This window comes from Asparagus officinalis, chromosome 5 (assembly GCF_001876935.1).
Source record: "Asparagus officinalis chromosome 5, Aspof.V1, whole genome shotgun sequence".
Lineage (NCBI taxonomy): Eukaryota > Viridiplantae > Streptophyta > Magnoliopsida > Asparagales > Asparagaceae > Asparagus > Asparagus officinalis.
This window is the reverse complement of record NC_033798.1, coordinates 72,779,680-72,789,514: the sequence shown is the minus strand read 5'-3', so window position 1 is coordinate 72,789,514 and position 9,835 is coordinate 72,779,680. Positions and strand designations below refer to the sequence as shown.

The window sequence follows — 9,835 nt, the reverse complement described above, 5'->3', positions numbered from 1 at the left end:
GATTGTTTCTATACTATAATTTGTTGTGCACTTGTAACATATTATTTCATACACAATATTTATCTCAAAAGAGTTTCGTATGAAACCACCTTAACTTTTATCCAAATAGATATTTACCATGTTTATTTATTTTGACCTATATTTATTTACATGTTTGCAATGTCACACCTTAACCACTATTCTACCCAAAAAATCTAGAAATGTCTATTTTACCCCTCTCCTCTTTCCACCTCTTTCCTTTCCTGCCCTCGCCTCCTCCCCCATCCTCCTCCACCTCTTCCCCTCTCCGTCCTCCTTCACCTCCTCCCTTCTCCTCTCCCCGTTTCCCTCCTCCACCTTCTTCACTATTTATCCATTACAAGGATTTCTCCAATTCGCAATCTCTTCCTCTTCTCCTCTTCCTCCACCAGTGGCCCCCTCTACCTCCTCCTTTTCCTCTCCTCTCATCCTCCATCGCTTAGGTTTCTTCAAAATCTAACGCATTCCCTCATTTCTTCCCCCTCCACCAATGACCCCCCTCTACCTCCCTCCTTTCCCCTTCTCCTCCTCCATCCTCACCTCCTTACTCTCTTTTTTCTCCACTTTCATTGCCGATTGCCTCCCCACCTCATCCGACGCCGGTCCATCACCATCAACCTCCCTCTCCCTCTCCTTTTCATCTACTCCTCTCCGTCCTACTCTCGAGTTAGATTAGAGGATATAATAGGAATTTCAGGTTTTTTTAAAAGAAAAGACCAAAAAGTGTGACATTGCAAACATGAAAGCAAATATAGATGGTTTTGACTAAATAAAATAAATATGGTAAATATAAATTTGGACAAAATGTAAGGTAGTTTTTAAGTAAAACCCATATTTCATACTATAAATGTTAAAACATACTGCTAGATAACTCACTTATTACAAATAAAATTACATATACTGTCTAAGAAAATCAAATTTAAATATATTAATACCTAATATTACTGAAATGTCTTTGTGCCTCTCTCTCTTTCTCCCTTCCGCAGCCCCTTGTCAGGTAGGTTCTATCACATTATTATGAAAAGCCTCGCTCAATTAAATGAAATAGCTGTATAAAAACTGATATGCATTTTGCTTCTAGATCAACATGTCATAGGAGTGTCTATCACGTCCTCATCAACAGAACTCATACGATAAGGATATGCTACCCACAATGAAGACCTTAGAAATACAATATCTATAAGGACAAAATGATTAGTTCACCCTTAAAGCATTGATGAACTTACCCCCTAAAGTATCTCTTAAACTATGTGTACATGTCTAATATGATCATTTTGTGATTCTACAGTCAAATATTAAAAGATGATGACAATTTAGTTTTTTTTTTTTTTTTTTTTTTTTTTTTTTTTTTTTTTTTAAATAGTAAATTTTTTTTTTTTTTTTTTTTTTTTTTTTTGCATTTCTTATATTTTTTGCAATAAAAAATGATTATTTTAGTTCATGAAAATGATCAAATGGAAAAAGGTTTTGGGAAAAAGTAGTTAAAAATAGTTTTTTAGTTTGGATAAAAGGAAGATAAACAGATAAAACCCCTGACAAAATAAAAAAAAAGCATTATTATGTCATTAAATTAGTTAAATATTTGATCATAGACTTACAAAATAACCACAATGAAATCATAAACATAGTTTTAAGGGGCAAAATAGGTAAACTAATACTTTAAAGAGCAACTTAAAAATTCACCAACACTTTTAGGGGGAAATAATCGTTTTGCCCTATTTATAACCAAACTATCATAAGACATAACCTCCTCAAATATTCACTTACTAAAACGCAATCATCATCATCATTAACATTACATGTTGATATCCTGTGGGCATTTATCATCATAACACATGCTAAAGGCGCATGAACTACACAAATAATATTCATAGACACCATCACAACTGCCGTGAAATAATGCTAGAGACAAACTCTTCTAACTCTGCATGCAAATAGAGGATGCATGAACTATGAAAAACTCACTCAAATTGGTTTTTTAAAGAAGTAGAATACTCAAGACTTAATGGACAGAAAAGTACCTTAAGCAAAACATACAATTTACATTGAATACTGAATAAGATCCACAAAAAAAGAAAAAGAAAAGAAAACACAAGAGAGATGAACTTATCTACCTCAAGAACAATGTCATGCATGACTGAAGAATCAATAAAATCCTGAGACGCACACACCACATCCTATTCACAAATGTTGCCAATACTGATACACAAAGAGACTCAAATCCCAATCCTTCAATCTTTAACAGGAACCTCAATCTCTCCATTGGGAGCAACAATTACTTCATTTTGTGCAACACCAGAACCTGCAGAGTTCGTCATAATCTCATTTGCTTCCATTGCTTTATCAGAAGAATCTGCTTCATCCTTAGTAACGTTGTTGCTCTCATCTACTTTAGGTTTAATGGTCTTTTGCTTTTGGTTCGACACTTTAGCTTTTGAACCAAGGGGTCTTGCCTCGGGCTTTGCAGTTTTTAATTTCTGGGATGGTAGCTTTGAGAGTGACTTCTCGGAGGGTTTCTTTGAAGCTATCGAGCTACCATTAGCATTTGCTGCACCTTCATTTGACTTTTTAGGGTTTGCGGTGAAAGATGAGATGCTATCTTCTGAAGAATTGTTTGCAATAGTGGTGGATGGTTTATGGCGTCCTAGCTTCGGTGATCTTGCACGTGTAGTAGGAATCTGTTATATTGATACAAAGAAAATATGTCTATTAAGGTAGTATGATACAAAGAAAATACGTCTATTAAGGTAGTATGACCAAAACTTTGGTTTACGATTATATTTGTATTGCGCTTGGAAACAAACGAATATGAAATGATAAAATTAAAGACAGGAAGTAAAGAGCTAAGGAAATAATTCAATGAGCTAGTCTCTGTATGAATCAATCAAAATGTTTAGATTTTCCTTACGAAATATGTATATTGTTTACATCAATTCATTGAATATTACTCGACAGATAGCATTGAGTTTTTAGCAGATACACATAACAATATCTGCTTAAACATTAAAAATATTTGGCGAGCGTCCATGTGTGTTAAATTTCAGCAGCATCAAGAATGCTCTTTTATCCCAAAAAATCTTTGGGTTTGATACATAAACGCATCCGGTCCACCGGTCCTCTCCTACTAAATTGATGAATACCATTGGACTGGCCCACAATCCACATTAATTTAGATTTCTAGACAAGGCCTCTTCTAGATTTACGATTCTGTTACACCTGTATTACAAATTATTAGTCTAGCACATGTCTCTGAACCATCTAGACTGTTAGTTTTCATCATCAATTGAGGCCATCTCTAAACTATCCAATCTTTAAGAGCATGAGTTTAGACGCTAAATGCTTGGTAGTTGAGTCCCATGCCCAACCAACTCTTTGTTTTCTTAAGAATAAGTGGACAATTCCCACCTCTAGGGCAGAAATTTCTCTAAACATGTTGCCAGAAAGTGCATGATAGAGTTTTCAAGCTTTTCTTGTTCGGACATTCTCTTTTACTTCCAAAGCTGTACCTTGACATAAATGAACATGAACATAGTATGACGCGAAGGATGCTAAAGAGGCGTATATTCCAGAAAGAGCTCAATTTTGATTGAATGAGGCGACTAAATTACTTTGCCATCCTTACCAACTTTTGTGTAGATAGTTTGTTAGTAAGGTGACTGGAGCAAGCATTCCTTCTGAAGCTACTTAAGCTCAAGGTTTTGACTGATTGATATTGATAAAGGCTATTAATATAAATAGGATTTTCCAGCAGCAAAGAGACTCTCTGTAAGTTCTTTCTACTCAAAGTTTATGTATTGATCTAAAGGACTTATAATTTGTTTTCTAGATAAATTTTCAGATATCTCTCCGAGATATAGATCCAACTCCTAAATTAGAAAATATGCATCAGGACCTCCTAAAGAATTTAGAATTTGAACAGACTAATGGATGTCCCCTTAAAATGCAAATCACAAACAGTACAGAGAGAAATGTAAGTAAAACCATACGCACAATTTATTTCAGCCCAAGAGCTCATAATTAGAAAATTTTTCCATAAAGCAAAAGCATCAGCTTTCTGGAGGAAAAAGAACAACCAAATATATACGCACACAGCATATGATCTACTTAGAATTAAAGAGAAAGAATTAAACAGAAAGTCCCACAAATAAACATAAATGCGCAAAGTTTATCTTCTATTTCAGTAAACATAACTCATGTATAGGGTAGTCGTTGTGTGAGAAACTAAAAAATTAATTGACTTAAAGACATTTGAATTAAGACAAACTCATATGGTTAATGTTGTATTTCGATGAAAATCTTCCCAAGCAAAACTTTTCTTTTTAAAAGTTCGCTCCCTCCCTCCCTCCCTCCCTCCAGTAGTTGTCTGTGAGACACACAGAGATGCTGGTTTCCAAGGTTGGAAAAACCTTGAAACAGAAATTGTAACATAAACATCTCCAGGTAGCCAACAGTAAGAACAAGAACTACAACTGATAAATTAATGCCTTGTAAATAAATTTTGGGGAGGTCTGTCTTCTAGATATTTGATAAAATAATTTTATTTCATGTAATTACTCTTTTCCAGTTCAAAATTCAAGAAGCTTTCTTATAGCATCTGCGAAAATATATTGGAGATTAGGTAAAGACAAAAGAACCATGTTTATATCCTGCCAAAAACAGACACAAAAAAGAGAAAAGAACAGACACCCTCCTCCATCCCTTTCACAGCGTCTCAAACACAAAAATACCTCTCTCCCTCCGCACGTGCACGCACACACATGCACGCCAACGAACAATAAGCACAAACACCCCGTAGTCTCTCCCTTCCTCATAGAGAGAGAGGAGGGAGGGAGGGATGGAGGGAGTATATACAACTTATGTCTATTGACATTTATTGTTAAGATATTCGTCTAGTGAAGTTTTCTTTAAGTATGCAGATTGCTATAAGTGTTTCTATAGATAGCTATTCCAATTGTATACTGTAATATTATGCCGTACCATCAAAAGTATAGAGGTGACCTAAAAGAGTTGAAGATGGAAAATATTTTGTAAAGCATGCCTAGACAAACATAAGAAGCGAAATGAAAAACATAAACTACCTTCTTCAACTCAACCATCGGAGGACCAGGTTCTTGGTAGAAACTTGGCATCGGTGTAGCTTTAAATGTCAGGCTCTTCCTAAACTTTCTGATTTCCGCTTCTTGACTCTCCTATATTACGTTATTTACTAAAGATATTAGATGATACTTAATAATCATATATTACAAAGCATCCAAAAAAGCTTCAAAGGAACATAAGGCTTTCTACCTTAGATTTTTCCTGCAAGTTGGTCTTTTCCAATTCCTTAGCATGGATCTTCTCTTCTAGCTTCGAGAAGAACTGATGAACAAATTTCAGCTTGGATCATTAGTTGGTCAAATATCACACCTTATGATAGGCAAAAAAAGAGAGAAAAAACATATATGTTGCTTACCTCCTTACGTTTCTCAGCACGCTCATCTAGTCTGAAGGAAAAAACAGAACCAGTACTCTTCCTGTGAGCCATCGTACGTGGGGTTGTACTTCTAGACATAGCACATTAGGAAAGTGAGATACTAACTAGATTGCAGAAATAAGGAATTTATGACACCCCATTAAAAATAAACGTGAGTAAGAAAAATACGAGGTAGTGGAATTGGCATCATCATCATTTTTTGCTGGCAATGTTTGTTTCAAGGGCTTCAAGGACTTCACATCACCATTATTGGACCTGTTATGGAATGTTAAATCCTTGAAAACCAAGTAAAGATAAATCTGAACATTTTATATACTGTTGAGCTCAATATTATATTTTAATATTTTAGTGTTCTTTTGAAGGGAAAAGAAGCACATAAAGAAATGTTAAGCCAATAGGTATAATTTAGTGTTATAAGAAGGGCCTATTCCAACCAGAGATTATCTGAAACAGGTAATTGCCACTGGGCCGTCATAGTGAATAATCTTTTTATTGTTTTCATGTCCAACTTGGATTGTAAATGTGATTAACTATAAGCGGAACCACAGCGCATATTTGATGCTTGTGCAAGCTTATCCCATACCGCAGACATGTACTGCAGCTTTGAAATTTGAAGAGCTGAAAAATATTGCCATTGATGTATTTAAATTTTAAAGACAGGTTAATGATTCCAGAAAATTTAATTGCTAAAGCATTATGCACAAGAAACTTAGAGGAGAAACCAGTAGAAGAAAGTCAAGAAATCACTGAAAAGGTGATAAAACTTACTTGATAGATTCAGAATGAGCACCATGATCCACTGATCCAGACTTCACAGGCTGATTGCAGAGGAGTTCAACCATATAATAAATAAAATTGAAGGCATACTTTATGATTATAAATATAAGACAATTCACAGTCCTGTGAAATCTTCTAAACAAAAAAGAAGAATAATAATAAAATAGCTTCCTTGGCCAAATTTAGAGACTTACCATTGACTTTCTTTCTGTAACAGTCTTCTTAGCGATAGCGCCACCTGTTTGGCATATAAAATCAACATATGAACTAAACATCTAGATAATTAGCTCAACTTTAATAAATTAAGTAGAAGAAAATCAGTAGAACGCTAACCGTTGATAGTCTCTGACCCATCGGACGTCTTGGTATCTCCTTTTGCCTGCTTAACAATTGCTGGGCTCTTCCTCAAAGCACTAGAAAGAGAACCCTTAGCGGGGAAAGAAAGGCTTTGGGAAAGCCCTGCCCTTGGGTTTTTCTTAAGCCCAGCAGCCACCCCATTTCGAGCCCCCGTATCTTTTTGTGCCTTTGACGCTCCACTTTTCTACACAATCGAGGATTCATGTCTATAATGAATTCATAACATTCCAAACCCTTGGAAAATAGCAAAAGAACATAAAGAAAATATACTTTTAGAACAGTTGAAGCCTTGCTTTCGAGAGCAGAGGCAGTGCCTTCATTCGCAACTCCAGAAGAAGTATGACCTTCAGCTGTCAATGGTGGGTCTTCGAGCACACCACTGTTCACTTGTAAGGCATCACTGGTGATCTCAACAACCTCGTTCTCCTTATTAACATTTGAATTCAGTTCAACCGCCACTGGATCTTCCGCCGAAACCCCATTACTAAGCTCTACCTCAACTTCATTAACAACTTCCATTGCCCAACCGACTTATATCTAAGAAAAGAATGAGACTGGGCCCTGCAACAAACAAAGTGCTCCAAAGATCAATCTTCCTCCCGTAACCTTTTGTTGAACAACTACATCAAGAGAAAAACTCAAGAGAAGAGACCACATACTAAAATCAGACATAATGATCTGACATTTGAAGCTAATTAGATCAAATAAGAAAAAACAAACACAAAGAAAAGGAGATTTTATTAAAGATATATTTTTTTAATTACTCCTTCTCAAGAGAGATCCAAAGGAAGTCAACAGCCATTCTCACACTCGAAACTACAAACTTCAAAGAACCGAGAGCCATACTAGAATCTAATAGATCAAGGACAAACGATACAGGATCCAGTTGTACCTCTCGATTCCAAAAGCCAACGTCAGAGCCCGAGATCCAATCGCTTCAATCGATCCCCGAGCCTAGAACCAGCCGCCATGATCCAGACCAATTCCGAGAGATCGAAGCTTCCCGAATCGAGATCGAGCGCTCTCAATCGATCGATCGCTGCGTACGAAACCCTAATTTCTCTCCTCAGCGCATCAGATTCTCTCTCACTCTCCACTCTCTGTACTTCGACTCCGACGGCCGGTTTGTCTTTTTTTTCAAATTAAAGATAATAAATAAATGAGACTCTTATTCACGAAACTGCCACCCGGAATCTTGACGAAAATACCCCTGTTCGTATTCGCTTACGAGCTTGCTTTGGGAGAGGCATTTATGTCATTACGGAGAACGTGGGGGTCCCGTACTGCTCGCCGTCGTGGCGGCGTGAGGATGTGTTCACCTAGCGGCGTGAGGATGTGTTCAACTGACGACGTGCGCTGGCCGAACGTGGATCAAGCGGTTCAAATCTATCGTCTGAATAAATTCTGTCCGTTGATTGCAGCCCCAATGATTTCGCCCTTGGAACAGCAGACACCCTGGCGGGTGCCGCGTTGCCATCGCGCTGGCTGTATCCGGTGGAGACCGACACGTGCCAGTCGATCGTCGTTTTCGTACAGCTGGGGACGGGCCGCCCTGATCTCGACCGTTGGTCTGATGGGGGTTTGAGGACCGTTGGATTTAGATCGGGCCGCGGATAGACGCTAAACTTTTACGGCCGCGAGCACATGAGAGATGCGGGCCTTTGGCGGCGCCTGCCGAGTGAGGAGTTAGGCTAACGCGCGTGGCGGGTGGGTCCAGTGTTTCGCCGAGCGCAAGGACTTCGGCATTCCCCTGTTTGTCGGTTGGTCTTTTTTTTTGGGTCCAGCTAATAAGAGAACTTCCCCGTTGATTTTTAGGCACGTTTGCGACTTGATAGAATCTGGCTGCGCGAAAACAATTTTAGGAAAACCTTTTTTTTTTAAAAATTTATCTCCACTTCTTCATGGTTTGATTCAAACGAAAAGAATAAGAAAAGAGATGTAGGTATAGTAGGTTTATATAGAGATGTGAATAGGTAAGTGCCTCTAGGCCTTATTCCATCCCGCGACCGGTCTTGGCCTCCGGATGGGCATGGCTAAAACAGAGCCCCGGAACCGGACGCGTACCCCGGGCCGGGTCCGGGCCCGGGCCCGATCGGGCCGGCCGGGCTGGCCGCCCGGATTTTTTTTAATTTTTTAATTTTATTTATCAAATTTTTTAAATTTTATTTAAATTTTAAATTATAAAAAAAAGACAAGAAAAATTAATAAAAAACAATAATTTTATTAATCACTTAAAATGACATAAATTACAAATAAAAAATAATAAAAACAAATTCTTTATTAATAATTAATAAATCATTTACAAATTACAAGTACAAATTTATTTTAAAATTCATCGCATCACAATAGATAAGTACATCCCAACTAGGTTGGCACCTACTCACCTATATCACTATTATTTTTAGGGGTTTTTGTCTTTAGGCCCATTTGTTTACTCCCATTTATTTTTAAACCCAAGTACTATTATTTGTATCTTTAGACCCAATTTACTTTTGGTATTTGTCTTTAAAGCCAATTCTAAAATACAATACTTTTACTACTTATATTTATACAAAATGATTGTAAAAACCCCAAAATACCCCTTTGATTGGCCCAATAAAACCCAGTACTCTCTCATCTTCCCCGGCGGATTCCGAAGCTACCGTCGAAACCTGCACTGTTAGTAAGTCATGAACCATGGTGGAAAGTATAGGATATGAAACTGATCCATATACTTTCCACCATTGCAAAATATCTAAAGCATTTCCTTGACATCTAACTAAAGAAGCAGAAAAATATTCATCTATTTCAGAAACCTCCGATGATGACGATCCAAGTCCAGATCCACCAGTTAGCTCAGCTACCATTGCATACCTATCAAAACTTACACTTTTACCTCGGGCTCGGGATGAGCTCGAAGAAACCGAAGCTGCAGACTGTTGTGCAGCTACACCTGGAACCGAAACCCATTTCAAATTCGGTAATATTCGATTACTAGGGAGAGGTCCGCCCATTGTTACGCGTGATCCATTGCCAGTCTCGACTATATTACTTGAATCTAGAATGATAATTTTTTTTTAATTAGGGTTCCTAGGTCTCTTAATGCTTCTATTATTAGGATTTTGTAATTAACATGGCATATATGTAAGTGAATGGATGTTATTTTGAATTTGATTACCACATAAATCAACGATAAGCAGAAATAAGAAATTTACACATGAACAATTGGTA

General features: G+C 37.3%; 1 protein-coding gene across 2 annotated transcripts; it reads right to left on the bottom strand.

The window, feature by feature from the left end:
- LOC109843872 (protein WVD2-like 4) lies at positions 2,021-7,762 on the bottom strand. 2 transcript variants are annotated; one of them, XM_020412832.1, is made up of 10 exons: positions 7,518-7,762; positions 6,896-7,186; positions 6,602-6,809; positions 6,463-6,506; positions 6,260-6,309; positions 5,660-5,746; positions 5,471-5,561; positions 5,305-5,376; positions 5,097-5,207; positions 2,021-2,696 (listed from the first exon to the last, which is right to left on the bottom strand). In XM_020412832.1, exons 2-10 carry the CDS (start codon positions 7,142-7,144, stop codon positions 2,250-2,252), a joined length of 1,359 nt encoding a protein of 452 aa, XP_020268421.1. In that variant the 5' UTR covers positions 7,145-7,186; positions 7,518-7,762; the 3' UTR covers positions 2,021-2,249. The 2 variants fall into 2 exon arrangements, with proteins under 2 accessions (XP_020268421.1, XP_020268422.1); XM_020412833.1 differs by having other exon boundaries at positions 5,471-5,558.

Coding starts and splice junctions, on each gene's coding strand:
- LOC109843872 (XM_020412832.1), bottom strand. CDS start 7,144: ATGGAAGTTGTTAATGAAGTTGAGGTAGAGCTTAGTAATGGGGTTTCG. Junction 6,310..6,462: donor TTACAGAAAGAAAGTCAATG/GTAAGTCTCTAA, acceptor CTCTGCAATCAG/CCTGTGAAGTCTGGATCAGT. Junction 5,208..5,304: donor ACTTGCAGGAAAAATCTAAG/GTAGAAAGCCTT, acceptor AACGTAATATAG/GAGAGTCAAGAAGCGGAAAT.